Raw genomic sequence first — 25,147 nt, 5'->3', positions numbered from 1 at the left:
AGTGTGCAGCCAATGGCTGTGTGGAATATAACATACATACACACACACATATATATTTGCAACTTATTTAGCTGCAATTTTTACACAGTGTACTGACTTCATCTCCTGTAAATATTTTCAGTCTTCTCATTTAAAGTATTCCCTCTGGATGAGTATCCATAACACATAATTGGTAATTAGTTATGTACTCTGCATTCCAAGCAAAGACTATTAGTTATGCTCTTGCTATGAGCTTATTCATTTCAACTCACCTAATATAAATCTCAGATGTTCACTTTAATGACTAATAATCATACAAGACACATGCTGGTTACTTAAACAAAAATCCTAAACAATGATTTACAGACAGGACTTCTGGGAAGTTTCAAGAACTACTCACTATGTTTCAAGCAGGTATTTAATTTAAAACAGACACATATTTGTGTAACCCTAATTTATACATAAATGAGGTACATGGCTTTCATATAACCCAGAGTTTTCAAAAGCAGCAGAAGACAGCTGAAGAGGGAATCCTTGGGTTAACCAACAACAAAAAAAATAAAAAAAAATCCTGACATTTTTTTTCCACGTACAACAAGCACAATAATAATACATATCAGTTATAATCTAATATACTTTAAAATAAGAGCCCACAGTAGCATTATTTTTCCTCATGTAGGGTCAGTAAACAGATTTCAGAAATTCTGATTAATCTAATCCAAAATGAGAAAGTTAAGTACAGCAAACATACATCACAGATATAATACACAGTACACCTACCAGCCGTTACCACTGATACACATCTTCCTCACTAGTAGTAGGTGAGTGTATACTACCAACAATGGACCTATAAATCCGCTGGGTGATATGTTTCAAACTATGGAGGACCTAACGGTTAAAGACTGTTCCTTTATACTTATGTCATTGGGGACAAACCATTGAAAAAGCAAATCCAGTTTTAAGGTGTGACATTTGTAACCTAATACTCTAATCAATATGAAGATATATGTAAACATTTTAAGAAACATTTTTGCATGCTTTCTATTGATAATAAATTACAAGAGAAGTAACTTGAGGTTGTAGATGTTCATGAAAGCATGGTGTTTAACTTGGAAACATCTTATCACCTAGTAAACTTAGACATACACAAGAAAATAGTTCTTGGCTAACAATGAAATGCATGTACATATGCTGTTCACATAACTGTAAACCATGTAGTTTTATGGTTAGAAGTGAAAATGTTGAATATTTTGTTACAGGGAAATCATATCCAATTAAATTCTGTGTAAACTGTCATTCTAAATCACTGGTTTTCAACCCTGTCATTAGGACTCCCTAACAGCCCACATTTTGTGGATATCTGAATTGGAGCACAGGTGAAATAATCAGCTGATTAGTAAACACGGTTATTTCAGCTGCTCTAATCCAAGGTAATCCTAAAAACCTGGCCTGTTGTGGAGGCTTGATGACAGGTTTGAAAACCAGTGTTCTAAATATGTCATTGACTTAATTTGGTGTCGGCTAAAATATGTGGGCTGTTCCACTAGGGAAGTCAGGGACTGAATTGGAGAGCACCTTTTTGACATAAACTGAAAGAAAGATGAGAACTGGCCAAATATTTTTTACATAAACATAATGGTGGGTTTCAGAGAAAATTATATTTTCGAGCAGAGGTGGTGAAAAGATGCATGAAACATTTTGGAATTTCACTTTTAAAACTAGGAAGCCACAGGGGTTTATTTCCACCAATGATTTAATAAACATTTGGGAATGTACGTCTGGGGTTTTGCCATTTCTCTTGTTCAGAGAGGAATTGCCTGGTATTTCAGGACTGGACTGCACTGTTTAGTCAGACTGATATACTACAGAAAAGTTTTTCTCTGTTAAGCAAAAAGAGGCTGCTCCTAGGGTGGTAACCAGCCATAGAACAAGCTATTATGCTATTGTTCATTCCCAGGTTAAGCGCTTCTCTCTTTTTATTTATGTAGATTATGACCCTGAGGGAAGTCTCCCTAAGTGTGATGCGGGAACCCAGACGTGGACCCGTTGCTCAGTGTGCCTAGAAGGATATGGCTGCACCTCACTGACGAGGTTCACACTAGGCCGAAACGTACATCTGGGGTTTGGCCGCTTCTCTCAATTAAGAGAGGGATTTCCTAGAATTTCGGGACTGGACTGCACGGTTTAGTCAGGATCAGACTGATATACTACAGAAAAGTTCTTCTTTGAGCAAAAAGAGGCTTCCCCTAGGGTGGTAACCAGCCATAGAACAAGCTATCATGCTATTGTTCATTCCCAGGTTGAGCGCTTCTCTCTTTGTATTTATGCAGATTATGACCCTGAGGGAAGTCTCCCTAAGGGTGATGCGGGAATCCAGACATGGACCCATTGCTCAGTGTGCCTAGAAGGATATGGCTGCACCTCACTGACGAGGCCAACACTAGGCTGAAACGTACGTCTGGGGTTTTGCTGCTTCTCTCAATTAAGAGAGGGATTGCTTGGAATTTTGGGACTGGACTGCACTGCTGAGTCAGGATCAGACTGATAAACTATAAGAAAGTTCTTCTTTGAGCAAAAAGAGGCTGACCCTAGGGTGGTAATTATAGTTAAAGTGCCACAGAGAACTGCTAGCCCAAAAGCAGAAACTGCAGCTGAGACAATAAGCAGCGCTAGTCGTATGACTCAGCTGTGCAATTAGCTCTGCTGATTGGATCAGAAGCAGTCTCCACTCTGGACCAGCATTTCTCAGCAGCTCCTGTGCAGTACTTTAACTGTGTGGTGGTGTTAGCATCTTAGTGTAACTAGTGATAAAATTACATGCTGTATCGAATTTGAGCATGTCATTTTTTTTACTACAATGGGACGTTTCTCTTATTTTAAATTGATCTTTTTAGACACCTCATGTGTTTTTAAAACAACTATTTTTATCATCATATTTTAACTGTAAAATCTGTTTACTATTAAAGGAATTTTCTACTGTAAATTTGTATCCCCTTTAATATGTTCCAAGTGATCCATTTTACCTCCTAGAGTGTAATATATTGTTTATGATTAGATGCTTTACCTTTATTTTCATTTGAATTATATGATTTTGCCTGTTGAGGGTGTCACCTATATTGAAAATGTCAATACTGCAGCACTAGTATAGAAAGGTTATGTAAACAAAAGGCAGCAGTAGCAGAAAGCAACTCCCAGCTGCATGCATTTTCACTTTAAATGTCACTACTATTATATAATAATTAGAATACACAATTTGAGGTCTTGTTATATTTTCAAACCACATTACTTTGACTGCAGTCAATATAGCTGGCTAGCACTGGTTCTAAAGACTGAGCCAGCCACAGAGATAAGAAATCATCTGTGTTTTGCAAATAAATATGTGTAGTGGAGCAATGTATGATGGGTTTGTGGGCAGTTACACAGAAGTCCTTAGGCTGGAGAATATTGAGTATCTACATCGCTATTAGTGAATCAGAGTATTCCCTTTTTATATCCCAATTACAGCATATAAAATATTTTATTGGTCCTAATTTAGCATTTTAACATGATGACTCATTTTGTCATTAGATAGGCAAACTGCAGCCAAAAGTATAGTCTAAAAAGTATTCTTAAATTTGAAAAGTCCTATAATTTAGCAATGCATGAGTTGAAAAACAACTTTCAAGTCTAAATTACACATTTTGGCTACATCAAACGTTCTTTTTTTTAGAACAGAATAAATTTAGAGGACAAAAAAAACAACAAAAAAAACAGATGCTTAATTTTTAGCATTAACATAAGAAGCAATTACAATAAATATAGCCACTTCTGATGTGGTTTTTACATCAATATATACATTTCTTTCAAGCCAAAAGATATTGCATATTGTCACCTTCCTTTAGCCCTGACAGTTCTATAGGCTTATTAATTCCATATGTTTGGCAGTCAGTTAAAGGGTTTGTATGAGTAGCGCTGCTAGTAACACACATTAAAATAAGATTTAACTTTTGTCATCATAGTCTAAGAAATATTCTGGCAGCTAGGATAATATCTGAAAGTATTTTCATTGTCTTAATAATTGTTGTGGTTAGTTTCACCTCCATAGAACAACTTAAATAAATCTGACTCTGACAGTCTTGTTTTCCCTCTTTTTGAAATGATGGTATGGTGTCAGTCATGTTATGTAGTAAGACATCAACTCTGTTTATTTTGGATACTATCAAAATAAAATCACTTTATTTGAAGGGATGCATAGTCTTTTATGCCATATTAATTTTATTTTTTTATAACTATGTTATATATGAAACACTTTCCTCTCCAAAGGGACACAAGCAATTTAACAAAACTACAAACAAAAGGCAGCTGATTAATAGTTACTTAATGGTTCTCAATTTATTGACCTTACAAAGATGAAAGGCTGAGTTGCCTCTACCGGGATTTGAACCAACGACCCTGAGGTTTGAAAAGGTACTGCAGTCTGACGATTGGACAATTAACCAATTGGAGCGATCATTATTAATGGCAGAAAATTATTTTAAAGGCATTTTGCAAGTAACCTTTAGAATCAGACACTTACCAGTCATCAGAAACCATAAATCTGTTTGAAATTAGGAGGCAATGCTTTGTTCAGTTTTGAAGTAAGATACTTGTATGCTTTGAGTAGGGCTTTATGGTTCTGTCCATCTTTTGGAATAACAGCCCATACTAGAGAAATGAATTCTGCAAAGCTATGTAATAAGTATTTTTATTTTACAAATAAATTAGATATTGCAAAGAGGAAAAATTATATATAGTATTTTTAATTTAAACAGTTAAAACTAAAGGGAGTATAGAGAGAGAGAGAAGAGAGAGAGAATAGAGAGAGAGAATAGAGAGAGAGAGAGAGAGAGAGAGAGAGAGAGAGACTTCAACAATACAATGTTCTACTTTCAACTTTTTTTTTTTTATTTGATAGTGAAAAAAATCAAACTGCCAATCAGAATCACCAGTGCTACCCACTTATCTTTGCTGTCATCTTTGGGGGATTTTACAAAATTCTTGTATGATTTTACCTTGATCTCACAAAATATCCAAGTAAATTTCCTTGAACTGAGGACGGAAATAAAGTGACTGTGTTTGCACATGCCACTTACTTGCTAGTCCTATGACAAGCATCCTGATTGGATGCTTAAATTCCTTGTACAATGTTATGTGGATATTGAGGATATTGAGGAAATATTTATCTTACTTTTTTATGCAGAGATATTCATTTGATTTGCTCTTATCCGCTTTTTAAAGATATGCTTAGAGCTGCAACAACTAATCGGCATAATCGATAATAATCGATTATGAAAAAAGTTGTCAACGAATCTCATAATCTATTAGTTTGTTTGCAATTATTTGGTCTGTCCACAGCACCAGCTGCTTTACTCCAATGAGCTCCTGCACATGGTATTGTGCTTTATGGTTATGCCCTTAGCCTAAAGGATGTCTACAGACATTTTACGTTTCCCTTTTTCAGGACACTATCAGTTTTTTTTTTTAAGTTTACAACTACTCATGGCTTATGTGCAACCCATAAATAATAGGAGTCATTATTTGGATTGTTATTTACACCTAGTCCTAGATTAATGGGATTTGTTATATGAATTTATGTGCACTTGTATCATTTTGCACAAGCGGATTGCTTGCTATTGCTGATTATATGTACTCTATAGATAATTGTGTAAGGCTGTTACCTGTGTGTCCTTTTTTTTTCTTCTTCTATATTTTTAATTAATGTAATATGTACCAAATTCAACCTCTGTAAGTATATATCTGTTAGTTTAAGAGTGGACTAAATATATTTTTCCCTAACCTTATAGCTGGATGTTTACCATTGCATATAGATATTCAAGATTATTTTTATGTCAGAATGAAGTCCATCGTTACTTTGTTAAGAGGCCCCTTGCATTGGAGGAGAGCTAACAAAGATAAATAGCCCACCTTGGTGAAATTGGCAAAACCCTACTTATACATCTCAGGCACCTCAACACCATCTGAGCACCTCTTCTCTGCTGAAGGCAAAATAGCTTGCAAAAAAGAGAGACAGCCTCACCCAGGAGCATGTGGACATGGTGACATTTTTGCATTTCAATGCAAAGTTTCTGAAAGAGTGAACAACAATGTTATAAGCAGTAGTAGTCTACCTATTACTAGTTCTACCTCTTTTCAAACAGTTTGTGGTTTTGTTTTGCTTGATTATAAAAATGTGTTCTGTTGCTTAAAAAAATTGTACCAATAGTTGTGTTAATGTAAAGTTTAAGTCTGAAGTTTATATTTGTAACACTCAGTATGTGGATTTTATTTAAAATATAGGAAAACATGATTTATTTATTTTTTATCCGATTAGTCGATTAATCGAAAAAATAATCGTCCGGTTAATCGATAATGAAAATAATCGTTAGTTGCAGCCCTAGCTGCATCACTTTTAACTAATAAAGAATATATATGTACCATGTCTCTTTACTTTTTTTTCAGTGAGTTTAACAACCTCTCTGTGACATAAATAATCTATAAGGTTTAGTGTAAGATCCTGATATGCTTTTTACTTTAAATAAAAAAAAATGCATAATAATATTATAAGGATAAGAACATAAATCAGAGAATTGAGTGGTGCCAATTAGACTTTGAATTGCATAGCTCCATTGTTGCAGTTTTCAAATTTAAACTTTAAATATTAAAACCAATGTTGACGGTGTGCTAAAACTGAGAATATCAGCTGAAATTACCTTTCCATTTAGTAAAAAAGGAAATTAGGTTTTATGCGATTTACATCACCTGCGACTAGGGATGGGCGAATGTGTTTATATCCGAATTCGAATGTTAGAATGAATGTTATTGTATAAATTCGATTTACATGATAGAATGTTGATAAGAACCAATATTCTTAAAAATTCGATTTTCGAATGTTATTTACAGTTTTCGAATCTCACATTCGAATGTCACATTCGAATTCGAATGTCACATTCGAATTTGAATGTCACATTCAAATATCACATTCAAATTTGAATATTACATTTATAAAACACAATTGTAGACTAGAAACACTATTTCGAATGTCACATTCGAATCGAATGTGACATTCGAATCGAAGGTCACATTCAAATTTGAATATTACATTTATAAAACACAGTATTAGACTAGAAATACTATTTCAAATTCGAATGTCACATTCAAATCGAATATCACATTTGAATTGAATATCACATTTAAAACACAGTATTAGACTAGAAATACTATTTCAAATTTGAATGTAGCATTCAAATTCGAATATTACATTTATTAAACACAGTTGTAGACTAGAAATACTATTTCAAATTTGAATGCCACATTCAAATTCGAATGTCACATTCAAATTCGAATATTACATTTCGAAATTGAATGAATACATAGCTAAACATTCTATTATTCAAACGAATATTTTCGAATTTTATTGAAAAATTCGAAAACGAAAATTTGAAAATAGAATGTTAGAATGTTATATAAACATTCGAAATTCGATTTGAACGAATGTATCAAAATTTGTTTTAAATTTCAAATTTTTAGAAACTTTCGCCCATCCCTACTTGCGACACATCTACTATCATGCTCTATCTATGCCAGAAAACCTATAATTCTGTGACTTTAAACTATAACTGAGTAGCTTATTTACATTATGCATTTTTCAAAATGGATACATATATTTTACGTGATAATTATGGATGGGGGATTTTCTATTTTTAAAGATCTGAATAACAGATTGGATTTTCTGTTTGTTCTTGCATTCAAATGTTTCTAGAAAATGGATATTTGAATACTAAACTTTTATATATTACAATTAAAACAATGTTTCCTATAAACTTGTAAAAAAAAAGAATAGACAATCAAATGCTTATATTTGAATGTTCAGTAAACAATGAAGATCTATTTACAATGTAAAATGATAACACTCTATATTTTAAAATAATATGGCCAAAAGTTATTTACTAGTAATAACCTAGAAATTATTTGTTATGCCAGCAGCATAGAATTACATGGAAATTGCTCCTTCAGGTTGTTTTTTGCAATTAAAAATAGCTGAGTTTGCTCATAGAAACCACCACCCAGAATAAAAATAAGTATTGGCCTTTGTGTTTACAGAAGTAAGATAGGCAGTTTTCTTCTTCCAGCAGGCTCAGCCCAATTGTGTTGGGCATGCTCTTAAAGGGACACTGAACCCAAATTTTTTCTTTCATGATTCTGATAGAACATGCAATTTTAAACAACTTTCTAATTTACTCCTATTATCAATTTTTCTTCGATCTCTTGCTTTCTTTATTTGAAAAAGAAGGCATCTAAGCTATTTTTTTGGTTCAGAACCATGGAAAGCACTTGTTTATTGGTAGGTGAATTTACCCACCAATCAGCAAGAACAACACAGTGTGTTCCCCAAAAATGGGCCGGCATCTAAACTTACATTTTTGCATTTCAAATAAAGATACCAAGAGAATGAAAAGAATTTGATAATAGGAGTAAATTAGAAAGTTGCTTAAAACTGCATGCTCTATCTGAATCACGATAGAAAAAAATTGGGTTCAGTGTCCCTTTAAGAACAATAGGTGGAGGTTTCATTGAGCAATACTAGCTATGTCAAATAATAGAAATAAAACAAATATCAAGTCATATAAAATCACTGGAAACAAATTAAAGGGACATTATACACCCATTTTCATATAACTGCAAGTAATAGACACTACTATAAATAATAATATGCACAGATACCGGTCTAAAAATCCAGTATATAACATTTTAAAAACTTACTTAGAAGCTCACATTTTTGCACTGTTGGTGAGATTAGGCTAGGACACCCACTGAAATAAGATGGAAAGTAAAAAGAGCAGACACTTCCCCCTCCCTGCATATGAAAGGACCCTTTACACCTATTTTACACTACAGAATCCCCTTTAATTAATAAGATGCTCATAACCTATGTTCAAAACCTTTAGTCACTGAACATGTGTCTCTGTAACTAATAAACTAAAGTTAAATTTTATGAGAGGTATGAAGTTTAGTCTCTTTTTTTTTTCAAAAAAGCTTTGTGATTACTGTTGCTTAGCATTATTTTTATAGCCATAACATGCAACGAGATCCTGTGTATAATCAGGTTCCCTTTCATTTTAGAATTTTAAACATGGACAGCACACAAAGTGATCTAAAATTCTCTAGAATATTACCCCCACCCCATTCTAAGTTAACCCATTAAGATACATTGTACATTAGAACTCTTGTAGTCATTCTTGCAATTTTTTTAACAGATTTAGTTTTTTGTTTCTTGGTTTCTGGTTTTGCTTGTTGAATTGCATTGGTTTGCTATCAAGGTTCAAGTTTGATTAGAATAGAATAAATCTATATTTCATGTCAGTTATTCCATTTTGTATATGACTATTTCCAGTTTCAGCCAAACTGATACTTTAACGGGACAGTCTCCTAAATTTTCTCCCCTTTAATTTGTTACCAATGATCCATTTTACTTGGTGGAATGTTTGACATTGCTTAAAAATAGTTCCTATACCTTTATATCAGTATTTTAAACAGCTGATTTTACCTGTGGTATTTCTACCTATACTGAAAGTGTCTATACTTAAGTAATGACTTTGTTAACATACGCTCTACAAATAGCAGATAATAATAATAGGCAAGCAGAAGAAGTTACAATCCCAGTGGGAAACCCGTCAGAGCAAACACCCCTCCCCTGCATATGAAGAGACCCATTACACAAACAGGAACAAGTAGGAATCTGTAGACTTGAGTCTACATCTGATACTTTGGGGCTTGGTTAGGAGTCTGAAAATCAGCAAAATCTTTTAAAAAAAATAAGCAAAACTATACATTGCTACAAAAACACTCCCATATGGGCTATATTATCATCAGGTATTATCAGGTCCTATATAAAAGAATCATCTACATAGCATTTATGCAAAGAAAAATCTAGTGTACAATGTTCCTTTTAAGTGAAAAACTATTTATAGTTCACTGTCCCTTTAAAACACCATTAAACAGAAAAATTGTATAATCAACATGCATACAACAATGAACAATGCAATAACACTTGCTCTGAATTTCAAATGAGTAGAATTTTTTTTTCTAAAAAATTTCAAACTTACTCACTTTTTCCCCTCCATAAATAAGTTTGTCTTTGGCATACAGAATGACAATAACAAATGAAAAACTTGAATTTCTGAATGAATAAAGCCTATGTATTTCATAAGAATATCTTTCATCATACTGGTGACATTTTCAAATAGGGTTCCTATAATAAAAAAGATAGATAAATATCTATTTTGTAAATAACTATACCCTTGCAACCCAATATTCAGGTAACTGGTTCAAGTTTACTTCATCCAGTAATATGCCCCTCGTAAGCAATCGTGGTGGCATCTAGTGGCTAAAATTGTTTATTGCAGAAAATTGTCCTAATAATGTTTTTTTTTTCTATATTATCTACTATCCTGTATGTGGTTGGATAAGAGCCGCTATTTGCTGTCTGTGGGCAGTGTGCAACTACAGATTAGCTACATAAACAACCCATTCAGATATTAGATACTACATTATTTTTCTTTATTCCTGAACAGAGGGGGTGTCATAATGATAACTCTGCTGCAATATGCTTAAAGGGATCTATATTATCTATGGTACAAACAAATACTACTCCAAGTGAGCTATCTTTGGACAGGAATATGTTTACCTTTCTAATTCCTTAAAACAAACTGTTCACTGTTAAGTAAGTGAGATTAAAATAACCAATTCTCTAAGAAACAAGTGCTTAAAATATAACACTCAACCCAGACACGAAGCAAAGGAAATAGCAGACGTAAGGAATCTGATTTTATCTCAGCTGTTAATCCCTGTCATTAGCCTACTTTTTCTCAAATAGTTTAACGTCATCACTTTAGTCTATATATTTGTGTCATGCTAAAGGAAATTGCTTTCGCAAAGCTTTGAGGCATTAATTAGTGAGCCATTTAAAAAGAAACTGCTAATAGTTGTAAAACAAAATGTTCCAAATAAATAAAAAAAAATTAGACAAAATTATTAATCAAATAATTTAACATAAAACATTAGACAGCTCTGATTTATTGATACTTTTGAGGTATCCCAAGATTCACAAAAATTGTGGACAGTCTCTTTAAATTGCTAAACATGCAGCATTCCCTTTGAGTGCTAAGCTGAATTCTATATTTTTCTGTTTTTTACTATTTTAAAAAAACTTTTTTTAAAACTTTTTTATTCCCCCCCCCCCAAAGGTTAGGTGATTACCTTTCCAATGGTAGGTCTTGGGGGTCTGTAGCTGCTTAGATCCCTGAGATACAGGTTTCTAAGCAACATGCCCCCTTTCCCTATACTTTGAATGGACAATTTTAAATAAAGTTGCGCGGTGACGTCATCACGTCATTGCGCGTGACGTCACCGCATGTAACGGGAAGCCCCGGCGATGCCTGTCACTATGCAGGCCCGATAGGAGCTGGTGGGGGCCCCCAGATTGGAAAAAAGTAGTTGAGTGCTAATGACAGCTCTGAGCCGTCATTAGCACTCAAGGGGTTAAAGGGACACTGAACCCAAAATTTTTCTTTCGTGATTCAGATAGAGCATGAAATTTTAAGCAACTTTCTAATTTACTCCTATTATCAAAATGTCTTAATTCTCTTGGTATCTTTATTTGAAATGCAAGATTCTAAGTTTAGATGCCGGCCCATTTTTGGTGAACAACCTGGGTTGTCCTTGCTGATTGGTGGATAAATTCATCCACCAATAAAAAAGTGCTATCCAGAGTTCTGAACCCAAAAAAGCTTAGCTCCCTTCTTTTTCAAATAAAGATAGCAAGAGAACGAAGAAAAATTGATAAAAGGAGTAAATTAGAAAGTTGCTTAAAATTGCATGCTCTATCTGAATCATGAAAGAAAAAAAAAATAGGGTTCAGTGTCCCTTTAATTTCAACATCATCAGAAAGGATAACAACTGTTAGAATATACAGAACACCATTTTGCTTCTTTAAACAAATTTGCTTTGTTTGTTGAAAAGAGACCTAGATAGGCATCTGGAGCACTATATGACAGGGAATAATGCTGCCATCTAGTGCTCCACACACGTGCACGCTCCTGAGCTTACGTCCTTGCTTTTCAACAAAAGATACCAAGAGAATGAAGACAATTTTAAAAAAGAATTAAAATAGAAAGTTGTTTTTAAAATGTCATGCTCTATCTTAATCATGAAAGAAAAAAGAATGGATTTCTCGTTCCTTTAAAACAGAAAATTTAGTCATTAGGTGAAGTTAGTTCATAGTAAAATAATTGTCTATTACATAAATATATAGTTTGATGATGTTTTAACAAAAATAAAGAATTATACTATTACCAAAGGGAAACATAAATCAGTTATCAAATATAATAATTAAGTTGGATCTCACAGTCATTCTTGCTGATAAGCATTTGAAGGAATTATTCATATTAATAGAGTTTTGTATTCAGTATTTGGCTTAAAGGGACATGAAACCCCCAAACAATCTTGCATGATTTAGGTGGAACATACAATTTTAAACAACTTTTCAGTTTATTTCTATTATCAAATTTGTTTAATTCTCTTGGTATCATTTGTTGAAGGAGCAGCAATGCACTACTGGTTTCTAACTGAACACATGGGTGAGCCAATAACAATCAGTATATATATATATATATATGCAGCCACCAATCTGCAGCTAGAACCTAGGTTCTTTGCTGCTCCTAAGGTTACCAAGATAAACCTTTCAGCTAAGGATAACAAGAGAAGGAAGCAAATTAAATAATCAAAGTAAACTGAAAAGTTGTTTAAATATGTATTCTCTATCTGAATCATGAAAAAATGTGGGTTTCGTGTCCCTTTAATATAGTTTTGGTGCATCTCTGATTTACAAACACATACAGGGTGCTAAACATGTTTTTCAGGTCTGTTACTGCTACTGTACAATTTGGTGTTTGGTTGCAAATGGGGACCCATGCACAGATGGTCTCAGTTTAACAATTGTTATATTCTGTCAGCCTGTCTATGGTCTATCTTTGTCTATTGGCCAATATAATATTGTGTCAAAATAAGCATATGGCTTAACCGATACTCCCAGACAACTATCATTTAGCTGGGCCCATAGAAAAACATGTTTTCTATAAAATTAGATTTTTTCTTGATTACTTGCTTATAATTAAATGACAGATAAATAGCTACACTGTACTGTACCTCTTCTATGTTTTACTTTCTTCTGTCTCTTCAAGATCTCTCCAAAATTTTCTCTGTATTTCTCCTCATCTATCTTTTTAAATCTAATCATATAGCTTTTGCACTTTAACTAGATCTCTCTGTGGTTTTTATATGTTTATCTTCCTCTTTGTCTGCCACCTCCCCAAATATTGGAAACAGGCAGGGTTCCAATATGTGCAAGAGGGCATCGTTAGGGTATGGTGAGAATCAGTTAGAGTATAAATATCTTACAATATTAAACTCCTGAGTCTAGACCAGAGTATGACAGATTTATTTGAAAATTAAGAGCCATCAAAAATATTGGGACCAGTCGTGAATGATAAAAAAACAGAACTAGATTTTTGTTAGTCATTGTTAATTTGTTATATGGTTCCCAGGAATGGTCAAGCGCTAGTCTAAAATGCTGTGTAATTACCCATTTGTATGTGGTCATTAGACATCAAGGGGAACACAAGAGCTGTACTTAGAAAAAATGTCGTACTAATTTCAAATGAAAGGTCTCCTACATGGGAGGTTCATATTTATCAGATGACTTTTAATATCTTCCTAGTGTCTGACTATATATATATATATATATATATATATATATATATATATATATACAAACACATACATACATACGCATGCATACAACGCACACACACACACACATACATTTTTATATCTAATTATTAATATAAACCATTCCTTTGTTAGGTTATTGCAAGGCATTAAGGAATATTTATTTTTACTAGTCATAGAGACAAGTTATATATATTTATTTAACTTCTCAATTCTTCCCAATTAATCTCCATGGTAACTCAGTCACAGCGCACTACAAGTGGAATCTTTTCGAGATGTTTATTCTTTTAGAAGTTATTAAATCCAGTGGCTTTACCTCAGCTATGTTTTAATCTATCCCCTTAACAGGTTCTTTATTTATATAAGCTTTGCAATAGAAATGTCTTTTGACAGATGTTTTTTCCTCTGATATTATAACACAAATTTGAATGATTTGCCAGAAAAGAAAAGTCAACTTATTCCAAAGTTCAGGAGTAGCAGGAATACTTTTCTAAATATCCATAACCAAATAAAAACATGTGTTTTAGTACTTTACAAAATATGAAACACTTGACAAAAAGCAGCAAAAACAACAGATTATTTTATTTTGTAACTAATTATAATCTCTTTTTGCAGTGTCAAATAAAGAAACATCATATTGAACCTGAAAACCTGAAACAGATTCCTAAACTTGCCCAAAGTCACCAAGAAGTGAATCTCAAAAGGAATGAACGATGGTCAACCTATAAATCAAAATATTTCTTCTTAATAATATTTTTTTTTTACATTAAATATCTCACAGCTGGTACTCCTCAAAATGACTTACAATGTCATCCCCTGTTGTGCTCTATATGTTCTTTGAAATGATTCTTGGAAAAAAAGAAATGAAAAGAATAAATCTTATTTTAAGGCATTTCCAAATTATTTTTTGTCAATGGTGGAAACATTTACAGGAAACGTCTATGTCTGCTTGGATCAATTCCATTAATTGGGGTATGTGCTATGGCTGCAAATATTTAAGATACCTAAAATGATAAAAAATAGCAAAAATGATGAATATATATATATATATATATATATATATATATATATAAACACATATTGCAAAAATGGCCCCTTAAAGTTAGGTATGTGTGTTTTATTTTGAATGACACATTTTCCCAGATAGGACTAATACAAAGGATCAGGTGTATCATTCTATTAAAAAAAATACACCTCAAGATTATTCAATATACTTTGAAGAAAACAATTATAAAGCTACAAAGCCAACATAAGTAAGACTAAGAGGACTTCCATTATTTGTCAAAGGGTCTTAAATTTAAACTTCTGAACTGTGTTTTACTACAGACACCAAAACCCTTCGCTATTATACCCCAAACTGCAAAAAATGCTCACTTGGATCTGGTCCATACTTGAAAGGGCAAAATTATTGGACGTGTGACTTTACACTTATTTATAACAGTTGACAATAAATGGCAACCATATTGAGTAAGGCTTACATTTCCCAAGATAGCTATTGTGAAAATGTATAGAAATGCTACAAAACATTATTCAACAATTTGCAAGGATTCATCCCAAGAATGTAATTTTGAACAAAGAAGATCTTATCAAATACATACAATCATTGGTCAATATGTAGATGTATTTCAGTCTAAAGCACACCACAGTGAAATCTTTACCATGATGTTCAGTAGCTAAGGTTCTGACTTTTGCAGTTAACTAAGTATAACATTGTGTAAAAGAGCAAACTATAATACATGACACAATGCAGTAACAAGACCACATCTAGTTCTACAGATGAAGGCAATTTGTTTTAATACAGGAAGAAAACAGGAAATGACTAAATAGGAGGCGCAATCATCCATACCACAAATAAATAATCAAGTCTCAAACAAGATTTCTGATATAAACTCTTAAATGTAGAACATATTTCCTATGTATTTTTTAAATACTAGTTTATTATTGAGAAAATATGTGTGTGTCTTTGTGTGTGTCTATATGTGTGTCTCTAAATGGGTGTGTGTGTGTATAAATAAGATTTCCAATAATTTTATAGTATTGCAATTATTTTTTAATGAGAGCAAACTTTAAAGAGACATTCTAATGCAAAAAAGTGTGCTAATTTATTAGAGCATTTTAATATTCCACAAAAGTTTGCTTGTTATTATGTGTTTAGCTCCTGCAAATATAGTTAAACCCCCACTCAGAAGAAGCATATGAATTAGACGTCCAATCATTTTGACACATTTTAGTATTGCATTACAATTAAAACATTATGGGCCAGATTACAAGTAAAGCACAAATGTTTGTGCGCGAGCAATAAGGAGTTTATTGTGGGTGTTTGAGCTCATTGGGCTTATAGCTCGTATTACAAGTTGAAAGTAAACGCAATTGCTTGAGCGCAAATGCGATTTATGCTAGAATGATTACCACAACTTCAAAGATATGAGGTCTTAGGTGTTAAAAAAAAAGGCAGGCAAAGGGATTTAACATAGAGATACATATATATATATATATATATATATATATATATATATATATGTGTGTGTGTGTACATATGTATTTACATATTTATATGTGACTGTATGTATTTATAGACATGTATACACATATAAACACATAAATGCATATGTACACACATAAGACATATATTAAAGTGCATTGGTACCCCTTGCAGTTAAGTAGATGAAAACATGAAAAAAACATATTTATATAATATTCATATTTAATAAAGTGTTATAGTGTGTATTTACTGTAAATATTTTACATTCCAATGTTCTGCACATAGCAGAGTATGTTCTAAGTATTTATATATAATATATATATAGGTATGGATATATATATATATATATATATATATATATATATATATGTATCAGTGACGTGCAGTGACGTCAGAGGCTGGTGAGGCAGTGGCTAGGATACACCTTCATTCTTTAGATATCCTTTGTTGAAGAAATAGCAATGCACATGGGTGAGCCAATCACATGAGGTATCTATGTGCAGCCACCAATCAGCAGCTACTGAGCATATTTAGATATATTTTCAACAAAGGATATCAAAAGAATGAAGAAAATTAGATATTAGATGTAAATTTGAAAGTTATTTAAATTTGCATATGGGTTTCATGTCCCTTTAAATGGTGTCTTGGAAATCTGGTCAACTTAGTAAACATCTGATTTTAGTCTAAAAGGATTGTAACAGAAACTCTTGCCAGATAACACAATGCTTGCTCTGATTATGAGATCTAGAAATCCATGCCCATTAAAATATGTTTAAAACATACTTTTTACTTTAATGCTGCAAATTATGCTTATAGATTCTTTCATTATTCAATAAATATAAAAATGTCTTGATCCAGTGGCGGCTGGTGAAATTAAAAGATGGTGGGGTGCTTGACCCCACCCCTTTAAATAAAGCCACACCATCAGATGGCACTACCAATTCATTAATTAAATAAATAAAAGGTAGACAGAAACACAGAAAAGCACTCAGGGGGAAAGGGAGAGAGAGACGGGGGGAGAGAGACACAGAGGGTTAGAGAGAAAGAGAGAGAGAGACACAATCACACACAGAGGGTAAGAGAGAGAGAAAGAGAGAGAGACACATTCACACACAGAGGGTTAGAGAGAGAGAAAGAGAGAGGGAGACACAATCACACACAGAGGGTTAGAGAGAGAGAGAAAGAGAGACACAATCACACACAGAGGGTTAGAGAGAGAGAAAGAGAGAGAGACACAATCACACACAGAGGGTTAGAGAGAGAGAGAAATAAAGATAGAGTGAGAGACACAATCACACACAGAGGGTTAGAGAGAAAGAGAGACACAATCACATACAGAGGGTTAGAGAAAGAGAGACACAATCACATACAGAGGGTTAGAGAAAGAGAGACACAATCACACACAGAGGGTTAGAGAGAGAAAGAGACACAATCACACACAGAGGATTAGAGAGAGAGAGAGAGAGAGAGAGAGAGAGAGAGACACAATCATACACAGGGTTAGAGAGAGAGAGAAAGAGAGAGAGACACAATCTCACACAGAGGGTTAGAAAGAAAGAGAGCGACAATCATACACAGAGGGTGAGAGAGAGAGAGAGAGAGAGAGAGAGAGAGAGACACAATCACACACAGAGGGTTAGAGAGAGAAAGAGAGAGACACAATCACACACAGAGGGTTAGAGAGAGAGAGAGACACACAATCACAAACAGAGGGTTAGAGAGAGAGAGAAAGAGAGACACAATCACACACAGAGGCTTAGAGAGAGAGAGAGAGACACAATCACACACAGAGGGTTAGAGAGAGAGAGAAAGAGAGAGAGAGACAACCACACACAGAGGGTTAGAGAGAGAGAGAAAGAGAGAGAGACACACAATCACACACAGAGGGTTAGAGAGAGAGACACAATCACACACAGAGGGTTAGAGAGAGAGAAAGAGAGACACAATCATAAACAGAGGGTTAGAGAGAGAGAGAGAGAGAGAGAGACAATCACACACAGAGGGTGAGAGAGAAAGAGAGAGACACAATCACACACAGAGGGTTAGAGAGAGAAAGAGAGAGACACAATCACACACAGAGGGTTAGAGAGAGAGAAAGAGAGAGAGAGAGACACAATCACCCACAGAGGGTGAGAGAGAAAGAGAGAGACACAATCACACACAGAGGGTTAGAGAGAGAAAGAGAGAGAGAGACACACAATCATACACAGGTTAGAGAGAGAGAGAGAGAGAGAGACAATCACACACAGAGGGTTAGAGAGACACATAAGGGATGAGAGTCAGAGGGGGAGGAAGAGAGACAGAGAGAGAAAGAGACCATGGGGGAGAACAACACATAAGGAGAGAGATGGATAGATAGAGTGAGAGACACACACACACACAAGGGGGGGGGAGAGGGACCACTGCAATTTTAAGTAATAAAACAGCAGAGCTACAGAGAGTTCAGAAAATGAGTCTATAATTTACTGGGAAGTACATAGGCAAGCTGCTAAGTTAGTGGGTGTAAAGTTTGAGTAAACAAAATACAAAAACGACCCTGCTGTAAAAGAGTAAAAAAAACACTAAACCACATTCATTAAATTATCATTTTCACTAACAGAATCCCTTTCAGTGAAATCTTACTTTAATAAGATGTGGCTGAAACACTGCTCTCTGTGCCTCTCTTCCTCCTCTGTAAGGATTCAGGAAGTGACAGTGGCACATTCCACTGCACTTAGAGAGGAAGAACAGAACTCTCTTTTTCACTTTAGCAAAGCTAGCAGGTTCACAGGACAGCAACAAAATAAATGAAAGTTGGTTTTTTCCGTTTTTGTTTTGTTTTATATGATTTAACATCCAGCCCCAACCCTATGTTCCAATTACTAATGCCTCTCGCTGGATTGGTTCAGCCCAAATAGGACTGCCTCAAATAAGCAGTTAATGGGCCATGTAATGATCTTAACCACTTGCATCCAGTAGGAGGCGCAGCATGTTGTGTAATGGTGGGCAGACCTGCTTGTGCCTCTCCATTGCACAACATATAGCTGTGAGAAAAAAAAATGCTGGGGAAAAAAAATTACAATTTTCTTTTTTTTTTTTAAAGCCAATAAAAAAAAATATATTTTTGCCCATATGAGAGGTGAAGCACTGCCTCACCTGCCTCTAGTGACTGCACATCACTGATATGTATAGATATATATTGTACCAAAAAAACATCAGATATATATAATAAATAGAACATATTCTGCTCTGTGAAGAACAATGAAATGCAAAATATTTATAGATTTAAGTCAGGTGAGCGCACTTGAGAATATTCAATTGGGTGAGCACTTTTTTTTGTTCCATTAACTTCTATAAGGGAATATTTGAACATGCACACATTATTCTTAGTTCGGATTTTTGCGCTTGTTGGATTAGAGCACAAGCGAAAACAGTTTAATTTAAACTCATAATGCGAGCGCAAGTCGATGAGCACAGAAAGCTTACTTCTAACGGAGTTAATGATCGAGCGGGACAGTTAATTATCGTGACACTTGTAAACTGACCCTATATGAGCATGATATTTATCTAAACTAATACATTATACATCTTAATTCAGATTCAATAAAACAACCGTTTAGTTAGAAAATGATTCTACATTACTCCATATACTTCATTATATTTTATGGGTAGCACAAGATATTATTATTCATTAAATGTAATCCACGCCAAGCTTGCATAGTTCAGGTGAAGATGAAACGTATTGAAAAACAAAAGTGAACAAGTCCAGGGGCATTTTTAAAGAAACATTACCCTTCTATTTTCCACATTTATGTCAAGCTGCAAGTAAGACATACTACCTGCTATCAAAAGAATGTCATTATTTGACCCCCAGTGCTTAGAGAATCAAACATAAAGGCCAAAGAAATTAGAAGACTCTCAAGTTGACGTAAGTATCCCTTACTGTGTTTCATTACAGGATGGCAGGCACACTCATTTTGTTCCCAGTGTCATTACAGAGTTGAAATTTGTGGCCATAATTTTGACCATTAAAATTTTAATTATATCCTGAAATACTAAAATCTGTCTTTTAAACAGCTGGCACTAATTTTATGCATCAGAATAAAAGCATACTGTACATAGATTTTTTTTTTTTAATAATGACAATAGATTTAACTCAATTAATCAACATTCACAAAATTTGGATTCAGAAAACATATGGACATTAGCTATTAAATGGAAAATGACTCAATAATGTATATAGCAGAACTAATAAAATGTAATACAATATAAGATTACATTTTCCATGGGTGCATGCTTTAACAGTACAATATTATTTTGTAGCCCCAATAATATTCACTGTATACTTCCCATGTAACTACAATACTACATTTAAGTTTTCAACACCACCACACAAGGCTCTTAAAGTAAAGTTAATATCTAACATAAAAGTTTGTAATTCCTTACAGTATTAAAATGTATGTAAGTTAGAAAACTGGAAAAAAACGCATAACTGAAATAATGGATTTTTAATCTCCTTTCATTCATGAATAGGACAACAATGTATTTCAAAACAATACACTGTAGCTCTCTCTGGAAGCCAGGAGGTTAAAAGAGATGTTTACATAGTTACAGTGAAAAATAGATAATCATTTTGTGTTTTATTATATGAAGCAACATCAAAGATTTTTTTTTTTTTTTTAAGTTAAATTTTTCTGAAGCTAAGAACTAAGTTATTGTTTCCATTCTTATCCAATAAAAAAAGAAAGATCTTACACAGAACCCAATTTACAGGATGTATTATGTAATGCAAGAAACCTCAATACACCTAATTACGACTGTGTTTATTGAAATACTTTAAAATGATGTTTTCTTTAAAAGCCAGTATTGATGGTGCTGCTTTGTATCATAAAAAGGTTAAGTTTTCCACATTGGTTAAAATCTGGAATATATTGGTTCATGTGTTAATTTAATATCTGTGGACTACTGACTTCTATTGTACTGAAGGCTGGTTGGGTTATTAAATAATGTATAAATGGCCCGGTGCCCATTTCTCAGGAAACAAGATTCCAACTCTCAACCAACAGACACCTAGCAGTCATTCTCACATCACTTAATAATTAACAGTCACAGTGGAAGCAAATGCAAGTGGCTGCTATACCACAGGCAGAACGATTAGGGGACATATTAAAAGTGTATTTATTGTGCTACACACATTGTTCGTTTTCCATAAAACCCATATCATTATACATTTACTATATATATTAAAACATCTACAGATCTCTTATCCCTAATGAATTTATTTTTAAAAGCATTATTTCATTATACTCAATTTTCTTCACTATACCATTGTTACTAGCATAACATTATTCTTATTAAACTAAAAACCAACAATAAAAGTTAAAAAAAATATGTAAGTTTCATCTATTTCACACAATATTCTTTTTCTTCTTTGTGAAAAGAGAATTATGTGTTCAGAGTTATTTGCAATTGAATGGCTGAACTAAAAAAAAAATGTCAATAAAAGTTGAGAATTATAATCTGTCCTAATTTCAATGTCCAATTAAGAAGTTTGATAGGCCAAAAATAAGCCAGCATTATATTTAGGCAAGAACTGTTTTATTTAAATAAGCCTGTGTTTTCCAGTTTATTATACAACATGTAACAGAGCCATACATAAAATAAACATATGGTACATTTCCAACTTTTTTTTTCCTTTTTATAATCGTTAACTACTTTTTCCCAGTTACCATCTAACAGTATTTAAAAAATGTGTGCATGCTAACTTTCACCACTTAGACCTGAATTTGAAACCTTGAAAAATGTCAGAGCCTAGGTTGGACCTTTGAAAACAACTGACCATAGGAAATTAAGCTTGGCAGGGATTTAACCCTTCATGAATCACCTTGGAAATGTTTTTTTGGAGCTAATGTGCTGCACATTTCAACTGTGTTTGACATCTAATTAGCCTGAAAAAACAAGGATTGAAAAGAACTACTATCATTCCAAACAAAATACAACAGGTTACAATGTGTTTAATTCAACAGAACAAGTATATGTGAGGATAGAAAGTGTCTTAAATAAAGCAGTAACAATGCAAATAATCCGAAATTCTATTTTTTTTTAAATGTGCTTTATTAACAATTAAAAAGAAACAAAGTTAACATGTTTGAATGATGCATAGTATAATTTAGAATTAATGATAAAAGGATGTTCCATAAGTAGCTAGAATCCTTCCTTCTCATAAGGCAAGACAGCCCACTCATTTATTGTCTTTTATGTGCAGGCAAAAATTTTATGGCATGCCAGTTTATTGCATTCATTTTCACAGATAATTGTTTTATTTGAAAGTGGAGTGACAGGCTTTGAAATAAGAAACTCAAATATAACCTTCATTAAGTGGATTAGTAATTAGGAGTTCTTCTATGTGACAGTTTTATTTTTACTTGTTAAATGGTTAGTAAAGTTATGTTTTTATATATGATTCACAAATTAAGCAGTGTGTTACAAAAGATCTTTATACAAATTAAATCTTTTTAAAGCATTAAAAAAATAATTTTGCTACCAAATTTTGCATTGTCCAAGGAAACAGTATTTTTAGCTTATCTCCTTTTTCAAAATAAATAGAAATAGAAGTAAATAGAAACAAAGATACATGAGTTCTTGCAATGATAAAACAATTACTGTATAGCATGTTGTAAGGTCATTTTCTGAATATTGCAGTATTCACTAAAGCCTTGCTCGGGCCAATGAAAAAATCCTCATGTTTTAAATTAATAATTACAAGGGCAAAATAAATGATGTGTATTGCAAAGGTTAATGAATTAATTAATTAATTATATGCTTCATCATGTCCCTTTAAAAGTTAGCTTTGACCCATGGGTGCCTTCCATAATACACTTTACATTAAAACAATTATATATATATATATATATATATATATATATATAAAATATATATATATATATATACACACACACACACACACACATACATATCAAGTCCTTTGTTCTTCTTTAAGGCAGTACAAATAATACAACTAAATAAATATATATCCCAGCCCAGTAAATCTGAATACATCGTTTAAAGAAAAACAAGTCATTTGGAATGTGATATGACTACCAAATGAATCTACAATCAGCTTCTTCTTTGAAATGAAGTGTGAAAATAGCATTCTGCTATCACAGATTTGTTTTTCACACTTGTGTCATATCTTCCAATCACAAAGATGGCATTTCAGAACCAAGGAAAAATAATGACAGAACTTATTTTTCCTAGCACAAGATTTTGCAGTGTGGTACAGAAAAAGACAAGCATCCACATAAATAAATCTGTTTAATTTGTATTATATGTATTTCTTTAACAATAAGGAGTAATATTACACACACACACACACACACATATATATATATATATATATATATACACACACACACCTACATGCACATAATTCATAACATTTTCAAGGCTATTTAATGACTACAATTCCAGTTATGGCAAGTTCACCTTTAAATTACTGCAATATATTACCAGCCTGCAAAGGATACTTTTATTCTTTCCAGATTTTTAAAAGTATTTTTAGATTTCCTTTTTAAATGTTTCCAAAGTGGAAATAAAATGCTTTCTTTCCAGATATGTTTACACATTAATGTTTAAATGAACTTAACCCCTTTAAAATTACCTTATTATCATCAACTGCATTTTCTTGCACTCTTGAGTTTAATGTCTGACTTTAAAAATGCATATAAATGTATACTTTGAACCCTCTTATCTTTAAAACTCTGTTTATAAACGTAGATTATAGATGGAATCACAGATTACTTCTAAAACTAAAATACACGTTGTTATTAAATTGCTAATAATGTAGATGAGCATTTATATATGTTTAAAAACATACAGCAAGAAACTAACACAATAAATAAATGGATATTCAAACACATTATATTTCAACCACGTGTGAACAAAAGACTTAAAAGTTTTCAAATGTAAAAAATAGGGAGGAGGGAGGATAAAAAAAAACCTACCTTTGTAGGATAATTTGAGCCTTGGCACATTATTTTTGACATTGTGACAGTACACCCTTGTTATTGATACTCCAAAAATTAGAACTGCAATCCATATGAATGTGCCCATGCTGAGGATAAAGATCCCTTAAGGTCTCCTTTTTGTGCAGAATGCTGCAATCTACACAAGTCCAAGAAAATATAAGGTCTGGAGGTAACAGGTGACTTTAGTCTGTTTTTATTTAATAAATTCAAGCACTGTAGACCTCATCATCTCTTCCTTGCAGAACAGGCACAGGGTAAGGGAAAAAAAAAACGAAACTTCAGGCTTTCTGGAGAAATAATGAAGCAGGCACTGGATAATGAGGCACAACTGTTGTGGGGAAAAGAAAAATGAACAAGGGCTGCAGTGCCGGGGCTTAGACATCCATTCCTTTAATCTGAGCTCTGCTTTGCTGACCGGTTGCAGAAACTAATCCTGGTTTCTGTGCTTCAGTGGATGTGTGGGAGCTGCTGTATAAGGAGGAAAAAATACCCACAGAGGGAGAGGAAGAGAGAAGCCTGCACTGACTTTTCCTGTCCACATGCAGAGAGATGACATAGGATCTCTCAGGTTTTCCCTACACTAGCAAAAGGCAAACTGACAATAGGAGAGAGAACAAGCTCAACCCACTCTGCCTGCTGTCATACAACACATGCAAAAAACATCTAGGAGAGATTAGAGGAGGGCGCAAGAACCTGCACCAAGCATGTGTAAGGCAGTGAGCCAGATTTACCTTTAAAGGCAAATGCTTTTTTTATTAATAGTTTTTCCCCCTAAACTTTATTTAATGGGTCAGTACAAACACTAAGCACAGACCATCCTGTAAATAGTGTAAATCAAGCCTCATTAAAATTTTGACAGACAAGTCCAGTAGTTAAA

At 33.4% G+C, this 25,147-nt stretch overlaps 1 protein-coding gene across 2 annotated transcripts in view; it reads right to left on the bottom strand.

The window, feature by feature from the left end:
- Nucleotides 1-24,845, bottom strand: part of SEMA3A (semaphorin 3A) — a 308,514-nt gene extending 283,669 nt beyond the window's left edge. For both annotated transcript variants that reach the window (XM_053716510.1, XM_053716511.1), the window contains exon 1: nucleotides 24,247-24,845. In XM_053716510.1, coding sequence (XP_053572485.1) covers nucleotides 24,247-24,355 — 109 coding nt within the window. In that variant the 5' untranslated portion in view covers nucleotides 24,356-24,845. The remainder of the gene's footprint in view (nucleotides 1-24,246) is intronic.
- Between the last annotated feature and the right edge of the window lie 302 nt (nucleotides 24,846-25,147).

This window comes from Bombina bombina, chromosome 6, assembly GCF_027579735.1.
Source record: "Bombina bombina isolate aBomBom1 chromosome 6, aBomBom1.pri, whole genome shotgun sequence".
In the NCBI taxonomy this organism is placed as follows: domain Eukaryota; kingdom Metazoa; phylum Chordata; class Amphibia; order Anura; family Bombinatoridae; genus Bombina; species Bombina bombina.
This window is presented reverse-complemented; position numbering and strand designations above follow the sequence as displayed.